The 23,700-nt window shown below is 33.3% G+C and overlaps 1 protein-coding gene across 2 annotated transcripts in view; it reads right to left on the bottom strand.

Moving 5' to 3' along the window:
* Window positions 1-1,035: 1,035 nt before the first annotated feature.
* Window positions 1,036-23,700, bottom strand: part of LOC120354896 (homeobox protein DBX1-A-like) — a 196,178-nt gene continuing 173,513 nt past the window's right edge. For both annotated transcript variants that reach the window (XM_039442968.1, XM_039442969.1), the window contains exons 6-7: window positions 3,762-4,019; window positions 1,036-3,157 (exon numbers count right to left, since the gene is read on the bottom strand). In XM_039442968.1, the coding sequence (XP_039298902.1) occupies window positions 3,780-4,019 (240 nt within the window). In that variant the 3' untranslated portion in view covers window positions 1,036-3,157; window positions 3,762-3,779. The remainder of the gene's footprint in view (window positions 3,158-3,761; window positions 4,020-23,700) is intronic.

The following is a 23,700-nucleotide window of genomic DNA, read 5'->3' as shown; positions in this document are numbered from 1 at the left end:
GTTGTGAATTTGATAATCTATATTTTCAAGAAAACTAGCGGAACAGTGGGACTATAATATAGTCCTTGATAGTGATAGTCACAGATTGTGAAATTGCACAAATTTCTTATCTGAGGTTGAAAGTGAATATCTTTCATGTAATGGTTATATTCTGCTCAAAACATAGAGAAACTTAAAAGTCCTTACTCCGCCTAATAAAGAGTTTTTTCATTTCATTTAATTTCATAAATGATTGAATAATTTTTGGAACACATAGTAGAATTGCGTCATTTGATCCACACATTTACAGAATGGCACAGATAAGCAAAACATTCTGAGAATGGTGTAATTTCATACAACTAGTATAATACTAATGGAATGACAATCATATTCATCATGTCATTCATGTTGCTATAGCTGAAAATGTCCAAGAGTACTTATTTTTGTTTAGATATGGCATCGGAAAGATGTGCTCACATTTAGCGTTCACAGCGTTTATGAGTGATGAAAGGTACCAGGGAACAGGGAATTTTTCAATCCCATTAATAATCATGAGACTAGAGGATTACTTATATAACAACATATATTGATCATGCCATTTTTTAAACTCCAATTGAAATGTCCACTTCTTATCTTCTCAAGATTACACAGGAAAGAGGTGCTCACACTCGGAGTACCCATTATGGGTGGTGGAAGAAACGGAATATTTTGAAATGTATTCCATCAATAGAATCATGAAACTAGTGAATTACTAATGAACTAACATGTATTCATGATGCCTTCTATTATCCTATGATTAAAATTCCAAAATCAGCTTATTTTTCCATTAATTAATTCTTATGACTTTAATTGACAGAGAGATCCTTTTGGATGTTCTGCCTTGCTGTATTAGGCTACTTAATGTCATTTCCTATCAACACTATTTATTTATTTATTCGTTGATATAATTAAAAATCATGAATATGATCGGGATAGAACAACAGGCATAGCCCAAAACTATTCTGTTCCCAAATTTTGATAAATAATGAAATGTCCGAAAAAATAGGTTATGTTCTTTCTGAGGAAATTTAAAGTTCAAAGTTCTGTCCAAGAATATATATTAGCTAGAAATTTTGAATTTAGAATGATTAAAATACCAAATTATAGTCAAATTTTGCACTTAATATCACCACAACACTCAACACTCAAACTAAACACTCAAGTTTATAGGTTATATATTGGGTTCTTCATGTTATTAATCACTATCAAGATGCCATAAGAAAGATGTCTCATTTGGTGTTTGCAGCCTATTATAGAAACTAGAATAACAGTGTAGTGAATAGCAATTATTTCGTTTTAAATGTTTCCCTTCACTTCATGTATTTTTGTAGGACGTGTACTGTACACCTTGGCCAAGATATACCCACAGGGATACAATTCATTCATGACGTCAAATATTGTAATGCCATCAACATTATCTTGGTTCGGCAGTCTTATAACATGTTTTACAAAGTTGTCTACCATTATTTCTCGCTCAAAACCAGTTTAGTGGCCCTTAATTTATTAATAACAATGTTTCCTCAAGAATTGTGCAAAACTTTTGAACATCTACCGACTCTTCAGAGCTACGAACGGTAAAATTCAAAATTCGTTTTCCTGTGCTACCCTGTCTTACTGATTAACTACTGTTGACATATTGATTCTATTGACATCTGCGATGAGAGATTGTTGGATACTGTGTTTTCAAATGTTTGAAAGTGCAGCAATATAATACAATTCCAATAGTTCAACGGTTCAATGGTTGAATGTTCAATATTCGATGGTTGAACGGAGCTATCAAAAATAAGAGTAGTCTACTTATATACTGTTATTTAGGCTGCGCTACCAATCTGTCTTGTCATGTTCCACTAACATGATTTTGTTGAAATGATGAATATAATTCCCATTATGAATTGTTCATGGAAGAAATAATTTTGCTGTATATAGATGAAAGATGGAGGTTTACTTTTATAGTATAAGCGGCGTCATAGATATTGGAGACACTCCACATCAGAGCCACTCAGGCGTCATGGGAGTGGCCACTAGAGACCCGTCTATCAACATGTTATGATTGTATAGTGAGGTTTTTTCGTATTTCTCAGTGGCATTACTTCATAATACAACTCATGATTAGAATCATGAACATTGAATTATTTTTGAGACTGGTTTTCTCACTTCATTTCATATGAAAATCGGTAGATTGAAATTCGATCAAAATTTGACAACGAACAAAAGTTGTAATACACCTCTAACGTTGAAATTCATTACTTCTCGTAATACAAAGTATTTATCGTATGATCATTACATAATTTTGAATAAATATTAACAGTGATAACAAATACGATCTTGGATTGTAATGGTTACGAGATTCCAAGAAGAATTAATATCAATTAATACTAAGAGGATAGATAATGTACTTTTATAATAGGGATGAGTTGGGAATGATGGGTTAAAAATCCAGTCATGTCAGGTTACTAGATAGGAAGATCGATTGCAGTCTACTCTCACTTGATCTACAAAGTTGAGTTGTTGCCCAATAGGATACTACCGTATTGTGAAAAAAGTTTAATTTTTCTGCTATTATGAGAATCATAGATGTCCCAGAACTGACCTCGACACAGACTCATTGAAAACGCGAAATATTGACTAGAAGGCCTATTTCCTAATATCACGTTTGTCTGATAATTATCTGAACAGACCAAAATTGAGATGTGAATTCACATCAAACAATGAGACTCAACAATTACGGTATGTCACGTAATGAAAAATATTCTTAATTAACAGCATAGTCATCAGGCTGTTTGGATATGACAATGAAATATGATTTACAATATAGAAACAGCGATAGATAATGTACTGGAGGTATTCATAAACATAAGGAGGAGATTAACATAATTATGTTTTTTCTATAGTAGAAAGTAACAAAGAATCAAGTGGATGTAGTGCATTTCTGGATTGAGTCTCAGCATTGGAATCTTATCATTCTCGAGTCAGATTCATGCTATATAGCTTGATCAATAATACTTCAATGAAGAACGGCTTGTTCCAAAGTGGTTCTTTGGAGACATGGAACTGCTGAAATGAGATGCTTTTGATGAAAGGCTGTCGTTGATTAGCGATGATGTATTGCTCAGGCTCATTCATCATTTCTTCTTATAGTCTGTGGATTGAAGAATAGCATAATATGCATTAGAAAATAGTCACACATTGGAGCTGCTTTGAAACTTCAGATACAAAAGCAAATGCAACTGTTATGGAGCTTTTATTCTATTGTAATGAGATGATTAGCCTATTATGTGACCTCAAAATATCATCACAATCATAGAAGTCTTTAGCTCATAGATATATTTCAATAAATCAATCATCACTGCTCATAGATATTTCAATTAATCAGTAATTATCACTACTCATAGATATTCAAATAAATATTGTTTAGCGCAGTGTTTTTGGAGAATTGAAAAATAATAATTGAACTTTCCATCACCTGAACTGCCTGCCACTTAAGTAGTAAGACCATAGACCAACCAGAATAATTCATTAATTCAGAATGTCTACGTTAAGCATAGAAATGATGTGGACTTGTGAAACTTCTCCGTATCTGAGTGATGAATCACCAAGATATACTGTGTTGCCAATTCCACATAATATGATTTATTTGTCAAATAATTTTCACACACTTATAAAAATTTTGTGATTGTTGACCACATTGTGTAGCTCGTGTATTTTTGAAGCATATGCTTCAGCAATTTGCATTTGGTACTAACCAGTCATTCCTCGTAACGTCACGTGACGTTTATTTCCTCGTCATCGTCGTCATCATCTTGCTGTTGTTGGTCTTGCCCGTGCTGGTCGTCTGAATCCTGTTGCTTGTTCCTGTCTCTGTCTGTCTCGAGGTCGCTCAGGTCTGGGTGAGGGTTGTTTTTGTTGGGTAGAGTCTGCTCCCGACTGCCTCCAGATGCTAGCAGTTCTCTTTCCTTCGAATTACGCCATTTCATTCTTCTATTTTGAAACCAAATTTTCACCTGGAACAATAGACAACGATCTGCTTGAATATTCTTGTTTTGTTTCTTGAATATAACAAACATTGAATAGGCCTACCTTTAAATAACTACTGTATTAGCTCTTACATTTAGAAAATATAAAATGCAATAAGTTTTGGAATGCAGTCTTTTCTTGCCTTCTTCTTGTTTTTTCTACAAAACACTGTACACATTTCCACTGTAGGAAAAAAAGTATAAAGTGCAATAAGTTTTGAATAGAAGCTTCCTATACGTCTCCATCAAATTGTAACATACATGAATAAATAACTACAATCTAATTTAATCTAATCTCCCTGTTGTTCTTCTTTCAAAACACTATTCGAATTCAGGTTATAGCAGTAATTATAGTATAATATAATATGAGTGAAGTGAAGTATTGAACCTGAATTCGAATAGTGTTTTGAAAGAAGAACAACAAGGAAATTAGATTGAATAAGATTGGAGTCATTTATTCATACAATTTGATGGAGAAACATAGAAAGCTCCTATCTAAAACTTATCGCACTTTATACTTTTTTCCTACAATAGAAATGAGTACAGTGTTTTGAAAGAAAAACAAGAAGAAGGCAAGAAAAAACTTCATAGAATGTACATTCAATACTCACTGGGTTAAAGGAGCAAAATTTGAAATCACTTCATCATAGAAGAGAAAAATGAAAAGTTTTTTTTCCTCAGAAAAATGCTACATTTTCGTAACTAGTCCAGTCAATATATACATTGGTGCATGCAATTTATATTGTAGTTCTGTTTTTCTAATATATTATTTGGGTACATAAGAGGAGTCCAGAACCAATTTCTTCATGCAAAATTTCCTTGTGCTAGATACAGAGTGGCCCAAAAACCTCGTATTTTCGGCTCATTCTCCAGTTTTCAGCTATTTCTGCCAAATCTAGTAATCGGACAGAAAAATTTGCTCTTGCTTTTTTTTAGATTGAAAAATTCTGAATAAAATGAGATCATTCGAAAGTCTCTATCTCCAATGAGTACTGAGCTATGATTTTTCAAAAATGAGTGAAATTTGAAGGAAAAATCAATTTTGATGAATTTCAGTTTTTGATCAACAATATCTTCCGATTTTTTACATCTAGATGTATAATTCAAAATTTCTCTGGGCGTATTTTTGTGCTCTACAATCTGGAATCAGGGAGAGCGCTTTATCTCAAATAGATTTCCAGGTACACCTGACAACAATGCTCCTTGTATTGTGAAAAACACCTAATTTTCAGCTTCAACCATCATCACCAACTACATTTTCCTCACATTGATATTTCGCACAATGACATAAGTTCATGAGATCATGTTCTATGAGAATCACCCGTTAGATGCACTTCATTTCAGTATTTCCTAGTGAAGAGGCGCGCTTAAGGACACCTCAAAAATCAAAATTTCAAACACTCATAACTTTTGACGCAATGCTCAGATTTCATCGTACTACACTTCATTCTTCTCGGCTTGTCAAGGCGGTCCAAAAACATGCATCACAAGTCAAAATCGGTCGAGAAATGAAAAATGTATTGTTGAGTGTACTTAAGCCCATATTTAAAAGATCATAACTCAGTACTCATTGGAGATAGAGACTTTCGAATGATCTCATTTTATTTAGAATTTTTTAATCTAAAAAAAAGGCGATAGCAAGTTTTTCTGTCCGATTACGAGATTTGGCAGAAATAGCTGAAAACTGGAGAATGAGCCGAAAATACGAGGTTTTTGGGCCATTCTGTATCTAGCACAAGGAAATTTTGCATGAAGAAATTGGTTCTTGACTTCTCTTATGTACCAAAATAATATATTAAAAATCAGAACTACAATATAAATTGCAAGCACACCCCCTTTTTTATGTTTATATTGACTGGACTAAACTTGATAGTATCCAATTCAAAATACATCAAGAGACTTCAACAATAAAATGCTTCCATAAACGAGGTGCACTCATTCTTTATCCTCCAAAGTTCCGAAAAATATATCTCAAAGAATCTTTAGGAATACAAATTCTTGAGGCTGTTCGGTACACTTTTTTTATTCAAATTGAATAATCTTCTCCAACATGATTGTTAAGATCATTATAAGAGTGAGAAAAAGTGGCAACTGAAATTTTTAAGTGGTCTTATAAGCAAGTTATGGGTTGTTGAAGTGCTAACTTTCCAGATCATGAACGGTTTCGACTATATTAACAGAACTTCTCTTAGAAATTCAGAAAATGTATCTTTCCAAACTAAAACATTTTATTCCTTATATGGTTCATGAATAAAAAAGTAGCATTTATTGTAAATTCGATGACTTGTTTATTCTGTCATTGATCGAGAAAAAACGCATATTGGAGCAAAGCCTATGATGTACTGAATTTATAAAAAAATATTCCAATGGAAAATTCTAAACCGTTTATAATCTGGGAAGAAAACGGAGTTAGCACTTTCAACAACCCATAACTCGCCTATTAGACCACTTAAAAAATTTCAGTTGCCACTTTTTCTCACTCTTATAAATGATATTAACAATTATATTGAAAATGATTATCCAATTTGAATATGGAAAAAAGTGTACCGAAAAGCCTTAATGAAGTAATACACTAAAAGCAGAATTTGTGGAAGCATGTAGACCCAGTAGAAGATGATTAACATAGAATGATATAGATGATCAAGAACCAAATTAAATTTTCCGTTTCAATTACTACCATAGAGGAAAACTAACATGATACAAATTTTTGACACATATTGATACAAATTTAACATGAAAGCCACATAATATTTTCTCACAGTAGCCCGAAAAAAGTGCCCATTCCCGCATCAATACGCAAAATACCTTATCCCCACACCCAGTGCGGAAATGTAGATTTCAGTGCGACAAAGACTTAGTCGCACTCCAACTTTGCAACATAACAACACAAAATAGTTAACACGCTTTATGACAGTAGAGTGTGGCAAAGTAAAAAATAAGTTGGCCAAAGTAAAAAATGAGATGGCCAACTTGGATATTATTAGACAATTTATAGACCGAATTGAATACACCTCTCACCGCCACCGTCACACCTCTTGTCCTGTCACCGTGGCTGAGATGTAGAGTGTCTGCCTGTCACCTGACAGGATGAGGTTTGAGTCTCAGCACGTTTTTTTTTTTTTTGCTGAAAATCTTCAACTTCAATGAAGATCATCCATGTAATTTTGACAAAATAAATATTAAAAATTGATTAATAAATAGCTAATATTGAAAATAAAAATCAACTGGAATAGTTGATTTATTAGAACATAATTATCCAAATATGAAAATATAGAACATAATTATCCAATTCTAAATTATATCTATTTATTATTATGATTTATTTTTAATCAATTTCATTTTAAATTAATCTAGGTTAAAAAATGTAGGTTGAAAATTGAAAAAAAATTAAAATTTTATTGAATATTTAAAATTAATAGAATGTGAAAATTAATAATCATTCTGTTTTTGTACATGAATGAGCTTATGAACAAACCTCTGACTGAAATATTGTTGGTCTTTCTGATGTTACTCATATTTTACATTGAGAACCATTGAAAATTGTGACTTTACCTGTAAATGAGATATCAAGATAGGCCTAATTGAGTTTGAAATAACTTTGAGATATCACAACTATGGTTATTCACATCAACTTCTGAGCATTTTGGTGAGGACTGTGGAATGATTGCAACCTTCACCATAAGCAAAACAAAAAATAATAATACAAAATGACATAGACAACATTTGATGAACTATAGGACATTTTTACCCCTAATTAATCACTTATCACATTCAATAGTAACTGTAGGAAAAATTTTATGTGTAATACGTGCGCCTACTCGCCTACAGCTCGTGCGTAAACGTTTCTTTCGGTGCAGCTTTGCGCACTAGTTACACAAATAAGTTCTCTATGTTACTATATATTATCTCAACTGGAATGATCCGTGATCTAGTGGATAAAGTGCTTGCGTAGCAACCTAGAGATCCCCTGTTCAAACCCGCTCATCATCGAAACTTTTTGACTAGGTCACTCCCGTGCTATCGGATGGGCACGTTAAATTGTCGGTCGCGGCTAGAGTATGACAGTCTTAAGGCCTATTGACGGCTTAGATGATATATTCAGGCTTGGTGGAACTCCCTACCAATAGAATCCATACGAATAACTTATATATTTTGTTTCAACTCTTTCCGGGTTACAAAAACCCAAACACTAGAGCATACAACTCCTACAACCTGATCCTAATCGTGGATTTTGTTTGCCTTTAAGTGTTTTGTTCCTTGATAGCTAATGTGTACTACTGGTACAGTATTTACTTAAAATTTATATACATTTTGATAAGGATTTGAATTATTGGGCTTTGGAGAAAGTAGCTATGGGTAAATTTTAAACACAAAATGGGAAAAAGCAATACGCAACCATAGGAAAACTATAAAGATTTTATAACAAACACATTTACAAGCCGTCATTCCACATCCTAGAAATTGAATTAAATTCATATTTGAATTTTTTTCCACTGTATATTATAATCAAGAAATGAAAATAACTTGTAGTCTAGTTGAAACTGTGTGCAACAGGCTAAGGAAAACTTTTTACTGGTGATATTTTCTAGAGTTTTGGCGATTTGAATCGTGATGAATAATTTTATCAAGTTATCATGATAAAAAATTCTCTCAGGAAATGTTTTTTCCGACTATTACTTTTCGAGATGTGAGTGCCTAAGCTTTAAACTTTTGAGACAGATCATTTCAAATTCTGTGAGAGATAAATTCATGACATTTTGAGTATAGTAGCTCATGAAATTTCATGATATTCATCCTCAAAATTCATGAATTTATCTTTTAACGAATTGCAAATGATCTGTCCCAAAAATTTAATGGAAGTCAATGCTACTCCACAGTTGGATAGTCCCAGTCATTCTGTTCAAGCCCGCTCGACTCTCAAGGGCCCTAATAGAATTTGGGAGTTCTTCATCTATACGATAAGCACTAGCAAGGAAATATAAAGTATTATTTAGGGAAGATTAGTAAAATTAGTAGAAGGTGTAGGAGAAAGAGTCGGTGGAGGTGAAGGAGGATGAGTGAAATCTCAGTATATTATAATACCGTAACTAAAGTGAGTAATCCAATCTTCAGTGTGAAAGCATAAGCCAATGTAGCTTAGTAGTTCTTGATTTTTTCCCCTTGTGTTTCGCTGTTTTCCAGGCCTCTAGGCCTGATCCTTCAATTTGGCACTACTTGCATGAATCCTCTCCGATTTTTGTCATCTTCTTTAATCAGTAGGAGCGAAAGTACAAACTTATGATGCAAGTACAATCTGTTAATGAATGAACATTTCTTTATAACTCCAAATCACGAAAACTTCTATTGGTAAAGCATAACAAACTAATCATCAGGAGGAACATGTCAGTTAATTCTTCCACTTACCAACTTGAAATCACAATTTTTTAATATTTAATTATTCAAATTTTGTCTGGGGGAATTTTATATATATCCAACATTCTTCAATGCCACAAAGCGTTCAACCTATCAAGTTAATTAATCTATTAAGTCTACTCCACTGCAGTGAACGTTATAGCATAATTGTGCAGGCCAATTTCCAGCTACTTCCCACTCCTTCTGTTTATGAATACATATACTATTCCACATATGTATACATATACATATATTATTACACTATAAAGTCTCTCTGCAATACCGATAAAAAAACTGCGAAGGGACATTATTGACCACCCTATATTATACACGCATGTAATTCTCAACTAACTCATTCCACGGAGGGAGTAAAGTCATCAATTCATCTGAATCATCTCCCATTAAAAATCATCTCCCAGAAAAAGCCAGTGAGTGAGTGAGTGAGTGCGTGCTTGCAGTACAGTGTTTGTTTACACTGACCATTAGCAGAAGTCAAATAGGCAGGCACTCCAGGGTCTCCGCTGCTGTAACCCGAGCGTGGGAATAACTGCCAGTCGCATTTTATAGCTACCCTTTCCCTTCACATCACTTCACTCACCCACAACTATGCGTCATAGTAACTACTATTATTGCCTCACTGGCGAAATACTGAATGTTACAGTTACCCTCTGCGTGGAGTTGTAATAATCAATTCAATCGTTGCTTGAAACATTATAGATTTGACTTGGAATAGTCACAATCACTAATTTATTGAATGTTTTGAAGTCACAATTTCCAAAAGTTTTCAATTAATATGGATACTCATCATCACTTTTCAACTTATGATTATTTATAAGCCGCAGTGTTTAATTGATTTGTATTTATTCAGAATCTCAGTGTTTCAATTGAGTGTTTTTGCTACATTTTAATACTTTGTGATTGAATAAGAACAAAATGTGTATTATTGGTTATGAAAATCATCCATCTAAGCTATCGTAGGAGCAGTGTTGCTGTAAAACTGCAAAAGATGAGAAGCAAAAATTTGAATCCTCATTCAGGACCAATCACGCCAGTGGATTCGTGTAAGGAGCATTCATCTCAGCCCCAACCTGGTTCTTCCACCGAAATAGCAACTACAAGATTGTCAACATCGGATAAACCCTTATCATATGCTCATACAACAAAAAAAAGACTCGATAACAAGATGAAGAAAAACAATCAAGAGGACAGAGTGCTACATACTTTATAGCTGATACTAAGCAAGCTTGAAAAGCAACAAGCACTATTATCATCCTTTGTAAAAAGGTTACAGAAACTGGAAAGCAGCACCAACCCGGCTAAGAGCAGAAGGAAACATGAACCGGTCACTGAAAATCGTGGCATGGAATGCCAATGGCATCCTCCAGGAGAAGCAAGAACTGGAATTAGTACTCAATAACGAAAAATATATATCTGCCTTATTTCAAAAACACACATGACTAACCTATCCTATCTCAAAATCAGAGTCTATAGATAGATAGATAGATAGATATATAGATAGATATCTATATCTATATCTATAGAATATATCTATAGAACATATCATACTACACATCCAAATAATTCAGCAAGGGGAAGTAGTGCAGTAATTGTGAGAGAAGCTATACAACATACTGAGGAAAGAGACTACTAAACAGATGAAATTGAAGCTTCTGTTAGATCACTAGAACTCACAGTATGCAAAGTGTCATTATCGGCAATATACGTAAAATTGAGGAGACTTCAATGCTAAAAATACCCATTGGGGCTACAGGATAACCACTACAAAGGGTCGAGAACTGTTTAGTGCAATCCAGCAATTCAAATGATAAGCAATATCAAGTGGAAACCAACTGGCCAACAGACACAGGAAAAATTTCAGATCTGATAGACTTTTTCATCATCAAGGATTTCTTCACAAACTACATTGAAATTGGAGACAGCTGTGACTCAACATCGGATCACTCACCAATTATACTCACATTAAGCGAAAGTGTAATAGAACGAGAACCAACTGCATTCCTCTGCAATAGATACACAAACTGGGAACAATTCAGACTCTTACTGGAAGAAAGCGGAAATTGAGAAATTCGTAACCTCAATTTAGCAAGCAGACTGGGCATGTACACCTGAGATAAAAAGGAGGACTGAAGGCAACAACTATTCTTCTGAGTTAGAACATCTTTCATTACAGAATAGAAAAGCGAGAAGAAAATTGCAAAACACTAGGGATCAAAGAAACAAGACTGTGCTGGACAACTTATCCCAGCAGCTTAGAAGAGAAATAAAAAATGAAACATTTTTCAAGTATCTCACTGAGCTGACTAATGAAAAAAGTACAGACTACTCCCTTCTTTCCAGGTTTTCATAGAGGTTACTCTATTATAATTTCATGATTCCATGGAACAATTTGACCTAAAAATTAAATATGAAATTTCAGCATCCCTCATCCTCCCCCTCATGGGGGGGGGCATGGCCCCCCATGGCTCCTTTCTGCTTTTGATGTTGATTATGATGACTGTATTTGGTATTGTCAAGTGTTTCAGCACTTTCCTTCTACGTTTTTAAGCAAACTGATTCTCAAACTGAGGTCAGTCTAAAGGTGCTTACAGATTTACGCGCCGCGAACATGAGCGATTCACTTTTAATCAGCTGATGCCAAGCTTTTCATATCTGTATCCTACCGTTTCTGTAAAAATACAAAATGATATAATCAGCTGATTAAAAGTGAATTTCTCATGTTCGCGGCGCGTATATCTGTACGCACCTTTAGTGTTCAATCAACTATAGGATTAATTAGTTATTGAAATGTTGGGATGAATTAGTTATTGAAATGATGAGTGCTCTGCAAATGAGAAGATGATGGACAATGAGAGTTTGATTTTTCGAATGGGAAAGGAGCAATGTGTAAACAGCACTGCGTAAGTGTGTGAACTTTCCCTCATTAGAGTGTAAATCAAGTGCAGAATCGTGTGTGTGGAATGGCATGCACATTATGTGCATAAATTATTGCGGAAAGGGGAGAAGTGACAGTGATAATTTGTGTGGGGTCATTTCAGCACCATCCAACAACCCTTAGCAAAAACATAACAAGCAAGCCTCCTCACTTAGCCTTTACTAAAATCCTATTCTTGGTCATTCCGGATCGTTTATTGAAATCTCACGTCTGTATGACTCACCCTCACCCTAATTTGCGCATCACGCAACAATTTAAACGTACACAGGGATGTTGTCAATGTCAATTTGTTGATTTTCTCTCCATCGGAGACATACTGGTTAATAGGAATAATAGGTAATAGAGGTGATAGGAATTAACAGGCCTGGGTTGGCAGACCTGGTTTGCCTGTTGCAGTCAAGTGTTATTTCGCTCCGTAAATTCTTTCAATCAAAATATTGTTATACTAATGTTGAATCGGAATAAGAATGGTGCTGGCCTTGGCTGCCTGCGGTGGATAGCTGGCGGAAAGTTGCCCCTTCCACCAGCCACAAGTGTCAATCATTTTCCCTACTACACGTGCTACACCTTCACTCCTCCCACCATCATACTCATTCTCTCTCTCGCATACACATGTGAAGAAGAGGAAGAAGAAGAAGAAGAAGAAGAAGAAGAAGAAGAAGAAGAAGAAGAAGAAGAAGAAGAAGAAGAAGAAGAGAAAGAAGAGAAAGAAGAAGAAGAGAAAGGAGAAGAGGAGGAAGAAGAAGAAGAGGAAGAGGGAGAGAAAAAGAAGATGAAGAAGAGGAGTGAGAAGAAGAAGAAGAAGGAAAAGGGGATGAGGAAGAAGAAGTTGGAGAAGAGTGTTCCGCCCTTCCACTAACCTTTGCACCGCCCATATGCCACATAAGTGGGGGACTGAGTTCCTCCACTGCAGTCAAGGCGCCAGCAATATTCTTATTCCAATTCGAGATTAACTTCTGGTGTTATCAAGTTGTGTTGTGTGATTTCTGTATAGTAAAGTGTGTGTCGTGATGTGAGCAAAGTATAATTTGCTGGTTTGCTGTATTGTGTTTTGAGGCTCACAATACTCTACTAATCTCGAATTGAAATAAGAATGGTGCTGGCACCTTGTCTGCAGCGGAGGAGCTCAGGCCCCCCTCTAAACCTAGCGCCGCAGTGCAGGATGGTTTCTTACAGCTTGGCGTTGTTGTCATTCGAGATGGGTGTCTGGCTTGAGTAGGGGTTTTGTGCCGATTGAGCATCAATTTAAAACCAAGGTCAAGGTCAAGGTCAAGGTCAAGGTTGAGAGATGTTATCTCAACCACCACCCCGCCCCAACTGAATTCTCTGTTGGAATGAGCACTGTATTTATAGACCAGGGAGGAGATGTTTACAGCAAGAATTTCTATTTAACACTGAGGAAAATATTTTTATTGGGGGGGGCGTGGCCTAATTCAATTCCCTTTCCCACACCCCTAAAAGGTGTGGCCTAATTAAATTTCCCCCTTCCTAAGAGGTGTGGCCTAATATCATTATTATTTCCCACTAGGTATACAACCGAAAGTCAAATTCAAATTCAAGTCAAATTCAAGGTCAAATTCAATGATGATCCCCACTTGGATAAAATATCTACTGCAAGTAAAACTAAGGGAGAGAGTAACAACCGCTGGATATTCTCCAGCAAGAGAAGTTCACACTCTTCCCAATGCAATAAGAGATCTCATACCTACTGGATATTCTCCAGTCAAGAGGTATTAAATCCACCTATTGCAATCTAATGTGAAACCAATCTAAAACCAATAAATTGAGTCTACCTAGTGCAAGGGTAGTGGGAGAATAAACAACTACTGGATATTCTCCTGTCAAGAGATGTTATCTCAACCACCACCCCGCCTCGACTGAATTCTCTGTTGGAATGAGCCCGGTATTTATAGTAATTTTATCAGCATCAAAATCCAGTTCCCATGGTTTTTTGTATACCGTCTTCCAAACATGTTTGAATAGGTCTAATAATTAAATAATAATAATAAAAAATAATTGAATAATTATAATATATAAATAATTAAATAATAATTCAATTTATTATTGAATAATTTCAAACAAAAATAATTATTAAATAATTGAATAATTATAATAGATAAATAATTAAATAATAATTAATTTATTATTAAATAATTTCAAACAAAAATAATTATTAATAATTGAATAATTATAATAGATGAATAATTAAATAATAATTTAATTTCTTATTAAATAATTTCAAAAGAAATTATTTATTAATTGAATAATTATAATAGATGAATAATAATTAATAATTAAAAATAAAATAAATTATTATTAAAATGAATTAAATTAAATAGATTGAATTATTATTTAATATTATTCATCTATTATAATTATTCAATTATTTTTTATTATTATTATTTAATTATTAGACCTGTTCAAACATGTTTGGAAGACGGTATACATAAAACCGTGGGAACTGGATTTTGATGCTGATAAAATTACTATAAATACCGGACTCATTCCAAAAGAAATTTTAGTCAGGGTGGGGTAGTGGTGGAGATAACATCACATATCACAAGATTTTTCTACACTAGACTGAATGCTACAACAATTCTTCATTGTGAGGTGACCTAGTTCAATGTAAGTATGAATGACCTTCAGGTAATAATATATTGATTTATCAAGTTACAAAAAAGTTCTCGAATCACCGGGATTCGAACCTGAGACTCCAGAGATTGGAAAGCCGCATTGCTTCCAACTAAGCCACTAAACAAGATTTGAAATTGATCGATCAAAACGAACTCATAAGTTTGTTATCACAAGAATAGATACTGTAATGATATTATTCACAACTTCACTAATCAGTAATAATTTATTATTATTATGTGGTAGATTACCAAGAGCTACTTTTAAGTAATGTAGATATTTTAAATGAATCTCCTAAAATGAATTGTAAATTTGATATTGTTTTCATAATTTTAAAAACTTTGTTCTTCGCTCAACTAATTGTTTGTTATTGCATAGCTTGTTATTAAATAATATTTCTATTGTAAGTTCAATCTAATTAATAAATAAAATGATTTAAATTGATGGATTTAGTGATAGCAAACTAATGAGATCGTTTATTACCAAGCAAGTTTCCGCGGTCTGATACATATAAGGCCCCAGGTTCGAGTCCCCACAGTATGAATAGTTTTTTGACTCTTTGAAACAACTTTTGAATTTTGTTGAACAAAACTGCTCATCAAAATCCAAACTGAACTTGATTTTCTTGGTAGGAAAGATCTTTATAACCTTAGATTTAAGCAGGAAAGATTATTGTTTTATGATTTTCTAAATTAAGCTCAGTACCTTTTTACAGGTTTTTTATTAATTTGAAAATGAATTTCAACAAATAAATTGTATTCTTGATTGAATTACATATCTGAGCATTTTTCAGTTCCAGTTTATAATTCATTTTAGAAGGAATGTTGGACATTACATTGGTGTTAAAAAATTCTCTTATCAGGTGGATCCAACATTATATTCATACCAAATTTGAATTTATTTTTTGAAGTGGGAGGGAAATCATGAAGTTAGTTTGGATCAGTTGAATACTTCCATTGTTTCATATTATTAAGATCAACATTCTTTGGTAGATAATAAGAACCGAATTTTTTTGCTAAACTAACAATATTCTGTAATATATTAATTAATTCTTCAGCCTCTTGATTTCTACTTGATTTCTCTTGTTTTCTACTCAAATGACATCCAAATTAATCAATACTCATGTTTTTTTATTATACTTCATGTTTGTATATGAATTTTTCATCAAACCATGCTCTAAAGAACCAGGGTTGTGCTGTTTCAGCAGCATACTTTTCATACTTTGATAATAATTGTGGATCTGACATTGCTTTGAATTGTTCATTATCATTAAGATCAATTCCTGGGATATTATAAGCAACTAATGGGATGAATTGTATAATCCTTATAAAATTCTGAATCAAATTTCTAATTTCAACATTAATATTATTATTATTCTTATTATTATGTAAATATCAACCATATTTATCAATAGACATTATACTAAAGTATATTTTTCTATAATACAAAATTACCACCAATAATTATTCCAATTTCACGCAACTCTTCTATGATACTCATAATCTCTGCATCATGTCCAGTGTGCCCAGCTATTTTTGAATTTACCAATAGATTCAATCTTTCACATAACTCGTTTGGGTTATCCCAATAAATATATTGCTTTTTCATTTTTTTTTCTTGGTACTACAATTTGCATATCTTCTTGTTCTAAACTACTATCACCAGCACCTCTACTTCGAGTAACTCCTTTTTTAGGTGGGAATAATTTCTTAATAATATTAACATATTTGTAACTGGTATTTCTCTTAACTCGACCCAAACTATCAAGATGAACTGATGTTATTTGAAGTATATTTTTATAGGTTTGCAAATCAGTTCTCTTGTAAATATGTTTATCAGGTACTGCTTTGAATAATAATTCCAATAACCCATTTGTAAGCATGAATGATTTGCTGTTATCAATGAGGATTTCTTTATCATAAAATTTTACAATTTTATTACCAATTTGCCACTCATTAATATCAGGATTATAGTGAACTCCATACAGATTTCCTCTTTTTGTTGCTCACATGAAATTATCTATGTAACTAGAAATGCTAGCTCTACGGGCATTCAATGTTAATCTTTGAATTGTTGAATTGAATATTCCTCTAATTCCACTTTTATCATCATCAGCACCGGTAGTTATAGATCCTTCTTCTGCTTCTTCTTCTTCTTCTCCTTCTTCTTCTTCTTCTTCTTCTTCTTCTTCTTCTTCTTCTTCTTCTTCTTCTCCTCCTCATTCTTATTCTTCTTCCTCTTCTTCTTCTTCTTCTTCTTCTTCTTCTTGTTCTTTTTCTTCTTCTTCTTCTTCTTCTTCTTGTTCTTGTTTTTCCCCTCCTTCTTGCTCTTGTTGTTCCTTCTTTTCTATTTTAATTTTTCTTTCAATGGGTTGATGTTGTAATTGCTTCAATGATTCTGTGATTGGTTTGAATTGTTTTTGAAAGTGTTCTTCTTCACTGACTACATTATGTGATAATTCACGATGTTTTCTACGAATTGAGTCACATAGTTTTTTAATTTTTTTTTTAGCACACTCCACTCTCCCAAATATTTTTTATGCATTTTTATATTATAACAAATCTATCAACCAAGTCTGTACCGACCATCGTGTGTGTCACATTCTTTATTAATAACTAGAGATTCATTATTATTATTTCTCCATGCTTGAGCACATAATGCACTGAATTCACCCTTACTCATATCAGGGTATACATGATCATGATATATATGTTGTAGGTTACGATTATCCTGCTTGAAAGCAACAACTAGATTACAATTATCCCTAATCAATTGTTTGGGAATACTAGAGTAAGTTTGACAAATGTAAAAACAATCAATTTTATTGTGTCTTCCCATACTAAAATAGTTACGAATATTTTGTTGATACAAATATCATCAAATATCATAACTGAATTTTGAGGCATATCATTTGGTTGTTGAATTTCATCATTATCTTTGTACAAGTTAAATTCAATTTCAGGTATCTGTTGCATAATCTTTTTCAAGAGTTGGTACTTATCTTGCTGATGTGATTTAGTGAATATATTCAAGTATAAGAATTAAATCCCATTCTCTGCAAATAATAAATTGAAAACTGTATTTGTTTTCCCAGAATTACTTGGGCCACACACAATACATCTTATAGAGTTTGGTAAGAGTTCACTGTGTCTTTTTGAAATCTTAAGTTTCCTGTTATCATTTAAATACTTGTCGAAGTTTATTAATGGTAGTTTTGATTTATGCTGTTTGAATTTGAACATATTTTTTATTATATTACATCATATCATCACCTTCAACCCATGAATTATATTTTGAATCAATACCAAGCCATTTAACATACATCTTACCATCTTTCTTTTTCAGTACTTTCTCAATTAGATAGACATCAGGATATTTTGTTTTTTGCATTTCATATTCATAGAATGTACCTTTAATGATTTCATTACTAATGTCTCTCAGATGATACGTGAAAGGAATGGTAGGGAGTATATTGTGTACAGTGGATATTTCATTTGTCCAGTTTGCTAGATAGCCTTTATCAAATATTCTTTTGTAGCAACTAATTCGTTCTTTATCGCCAATCTTATACTTTGGTTTCATCTGTTTGAATGTTTACGCATGCTAGCTTTCTCTATATTCATCAGCACATATTTCTCATTTTTCCTATTCACCTCAACAGGTTTCATTCGAATTGTTCTGTGGACACTGTTATTGTAATTAGTTATTAGTTTAGGTAGTAGTTCCAGCCATTTATGATTACCCTGTATAGTGAATTCACAGAACATATTCTCTTTGAGAGTTCGATTGAAGCACTCACAAATTGCTGCTTTTTTATCACTATATGTACTGTAATGATTGATTTTATGAGTTTTGAATAGATCCTGAACAGCTGCGTTGTAGAATTCTTTACCTGCATCAGTTTGGAAATTAACTATTTTGCGCTTCTCAAGTATTGGCTTCAATGCTGCTGCCACCTCATTTCCAGTTTTAGTTTTCATTGGTATTGCAAATGCAAATTTACTGAAACAGTTGATTACAGTTAGTATGTACCTGAAGTTTTTATTAAATGTGCTGTAGTTGGACATGTCAACAATATCAGCTTGATATAAATCTGTTAGACCTTTTATTTCAGTGCAACGTGTTAGGAAATTACGTCTGACTCTACCATGCAGCTCATGTGCAAGTTTCTTTCTTGTTGACATTATTTTTTAATTGATTATACATTCTTGTTCGATGTCTTTCTGTTAGTATACTTTCTACAATTCTACCAATTTCATCAATTCTATCTTGAAAATGTAATCGATTCATGCAAGATTGTTGTCAGATTGTCCCATCCCTGGATTGTTTCATTGCATAGTTATAGGTGTGTAAAATATTCATTGAAACCAATCTATTTTCAGGAGCAAATCTAACTTTTTTCATGTGTTTTTTTATCTCACAATGAAATAGGTTCAAAAACAATTAGGAGATTATTTTGTAGGTTTGAGAGTAAATCAATCAGGAATAAGTTCAATTTGTTATATTCCTCAAACATTGTTTTAGATTGCAATTTTACCTATATAAATAGATGTATAACAACTTTATTCTCATTTCAGTACCAGATTTACAATGAACCACAAGCCACAAGCCAGATTGCTTTCCTCTCTATATAAAAAAATGGTGACGAGTATTAATGGTAATGTTATCTTATATAAATGGACAGAATTCTTGACTACTGATATTAAGATACTATTTGAACAATTTAGACCAACTATTCTAGAAATAATGCTTTCAAAATCGAAAAAAATTAATGGAAATGTTAAATGGTTTGTTAGTTTACAAGTGAAATTAAGAAAAATTGTAACTGATGTTGATCAATTGGAAATCACACCTACATTTCATGGAAAATCAAGATCAATTATCAATATTCATAATAATATCAATGAATTTCATAAGCAATGGGAGGAGGCTGAAAATATAATAAATGAAAAGTTTGATAAATTCATTCAAAATGGTAGTGGGTAGGTAATTGATGACTTTCAAAGATTTTATTTGAATATAGTGAAATATTCACCCATACATGGAACAGGTTCATATGTCTTGACACTCAAAAGAATAGCAGTTAAAAGAGTCATTCTAAATATCAGGAATGAAGATGATTTATGTTTTGTCTGGTCTGTTCTAGCTCATTTTCATAATAATAGAACACATAAAAGAGTTAGCGACTTGAAAAAATTATTAAATCTAATTAATATCAATGATCTAAATTTCCCACTTATTTTGGAAGATATTTCAAAATTCGAAAAGCAAAACCCAACTATATCTATAAATGTTGTTGGATATGAAAATGAAATTGTCTATCCATTACTTACATCAGAAAATCAACAGAGAAAGCATAAAATTACACTTTTACTTTTAGAATCAAATGGTAAGAAACACTATACTCTGGTGAGGAATTTGTTTAGACTTTGTTCCTTAAATTCAAGTGAATCATCATTCATTCCTATACCGAAGTTCATAACAGATAAGAAAGCTATAGTGAATGTGAAAAGTGATGATAGTCTTTCATTTATTTGGTCTGTCTTAGCTTTCTTCCATAATAAGAGGATTAATAGAGTTGGAGACTTGAAAAAATTATTGAATCTAATCAATATCAATGATCTAAATTTCCCACTTAGTCTGGAAGATATTTCAAAATTCGAAAAACAAAACCCAACCATATGTATAAATGTTATTGTGTAGTTGTAAGCTAGTAGTATGATAATATTTTAGTTGAGTTTTATATAGGTACTCAAGTCAAATTCTTATCAAAAAAATCTGAGATTATAATAATGGATAACTATTGGCTGCTCATCTCGATAAAAATACTGAAATCAGTAAAGACAGACTTTTAAGCAACAAGTGTGCTGATATTTTAGTAAGAAACCTGAACTCCAAAAAGACCACCCCACAAAAAGAAAAGAATGTACTCAAAACATTGAAATACAAAGTACAAAACGATGACCTAATAGTAACTAAATCAGACAAATGAAATTCCACAGTCATCCTCAACAAACAAGATTACACAGACAAAGTTGAAAATTTTATTAGAGAGAACAAATTCAAACCAATTGACAAAGATCCAACATAGAAATTCAATCAGGAAGTGAAAAAATCTTCAACCGATACTAAGACATTATTTACTTCATGGGAAAAGAGAAATTTGATATCAATGAATGCTTCAACCCCAAGACTTTTTGGCCAAAACTCCACAAAGCAGGTATTCCAATCAGACCTGTAGTCTCATACATAAACTCATCTTCTGGCTCACAAAATCAATAGCATATTCAGGATTCACCCCAATAGCATCATTTCAACCCAGATTTGGAATCAGAAACTCAATAGAACTGGTGGAAAAACTATCAAAGATACCAGCCCTTACCACACACAAACTGGTGTCATTCGACATAAAGAACCTCTTCACCAGTATACCAGCAACAGAAAGTGTTCACCTAGCTACAAGAATCCTCCACACAACTTCCATGGACAACAACAAAATACAGGAATTGAACCAGCTTCTTCAAACTTGTGTGAAACAGAACTTCTTCAAATTCAACAACTAGATGTTCCAACAAGAATAAGGTTAGCAATGGGATCATCATTGTCTCCACTGTTGGCTGAAATCTTTATGGACAACCTGGAACATAAGATATGTGAAGAACCTCTGTTTAAGGACAATTCATGTTTAAGTTCACCAAATTAATTCCCTAGACTTGACCATTTCACATAAGAAATATACACATGAATTCAAGATTTTCAGAAAACCCACCATGATAGACAGACTCATTAAAATACCACAAGACCTCAAAGATTATAACAAAGAACTGAATACTATTTTTGAATTAGGAAAGAACAACAATTATAGCAGGAGAACCATAATCAAACTTCTTAAGAAGAGGAAAATGTATTACACCATGAAATCAACAATCTCACTCACTAAAGATGAAAACAATACTTGGATTTCCATTCCCTACATAGGCCAAGTATCAGACAAAATAGGTAAGCTTATTAAGAAGAAAGGATTGAATGTAGCCTACAAGACCTCATCACTACTCAACTGCATTTTCAATTCCAAAGACCCCATCAGAATAGAAAACAAAAGTGGAGTCTATAGACTAAAGTGCGAGATAAATTACTTCTAAAATGAAGAGGAGAAACCAGCTTTCGTCATTGGGAGATTTCAGAATCACCAAATTTACAAAATAGCAATGTTCATTCTTGGGCAGTAAAAACTGCATCCCATCTCAACACACCAAAGTATGTTGTTTTAGCGTTTCAAACAGATGGTAAGAATAAAATTAATGAATCAATCTTGGAATTTGATAGTTGTAATCTTCGGAATGCAAAGGTCTACTTGAACTCTGACTATTTTCCTTATGAAAACCTCCTTGGTAAACAACAATTGATGTACTGTATGTTTTTGGATTTTGCATCGGCCCACTATAACCATAGTATCAATAGTGAGCTTGGAACAGAGATTGATTTTGACACATTTTGTACTAAAACACCCCTGATTGTAATTGACTGTTTACATCAATCTTCTCATTTGAAATCCTCCACAGATATTAGAATATATATGGAATTTAAGGAAGCTGTACCTCCAAATACTTCTGCTTATTGCATTTTAATCAGTGATCGTATCATGGAGTACACTCCTCTTACTTCCATGGTGAAGGAAGTTCAGTAATTTCTCAATAGAGCACAAGCTATATAAGTATTGCATTTTTCAAATTTTACTCATTTGAGGTTTTAGCTTTGATCGGTTAACATCTACAATGTCTTCTAATTCTGAGAAGAAAACATGCTCTATAGGGATACAGTGTGATCTTGATGATGATGATGAGGAAGACAGCATCTACTATGACTCAAGATGTAGTACACCTATAATGTCTTCTAATTCTGAGAAGAAAACACAATCTATTGGGATACAGTGTGATCTTGACGTCGAACAAGACTTGTTCTACTATCAATCAAGATGTAGTATGCCTAAACCACAGGAGGAGGAGGAGGAGGAGGAGGAGGAGGAGGAGGAGGAGGAGGAGAACAGAGGACAAAGGAGGAGGAGAACGGAGGACAAAGGAGGACAAAGGAGGAGGAGAATGGAGGACAAAGGAGGGCGATGGAGGAGGACAAAACAGCACAAGAGGAGGAAGAAACTCTCTCCTGTAAAGAATTTGCAACAGTCGACACGCATTGGTTCAAGGGAAATTCTAATCAAATTATCATGAAAGAAATCGGAATCATAGATCAGGTAAATAGCTTTGTTGAGTTGCATTTCAAGTCACCATTTGCAAAGTCGGAATTGAATGCTAAATTGCATAAGCAGGCAACATGGGCAGAGAACAATTATCACAAAATATGCTGGGAAGATGGTCATTCACCATCATTCATACAGACAAATTATTGATATCTTATCTTGAAGGATATGATAAAATCTACACAAAAGGTACAGAGAAAGCTAAGTTTCTTAGAAGGTTACACAAAAACGTATGTTGTTTACCGGATGAAATTGAGAAACCAAATTTTAACTACTTTACAAGTTCATGGTGTTATAACAGCCTGTGAAATTCATCATCACAATCCGAGGGGCCGATGTGCCCTCTTTGCCGCTCTTCATTATAATTCATTGATAATGAAAAATATGGACTCATCTCCAAATTTCATGTGCGAAAACAATAGAATGCTTAGCATGAA

This window comes from Nilaparvata lugens, chromosome X, assembly GCF_014356525.2.
Source record: "Nilaparvata lugens isolate BPH chromosome X, ASM1435652v1, whole genome shotgun sequence".
Classification (NCBI taxonomy): Eukaryota; Metazoa; Arthropoda; class Insecta; order Hemiptera; family Delphacidae; genus Nilaparvata; species Nilaparvata lugens.
This window is presented reverse-complemented; position numbering and strand designations above follow the sequence as displayed.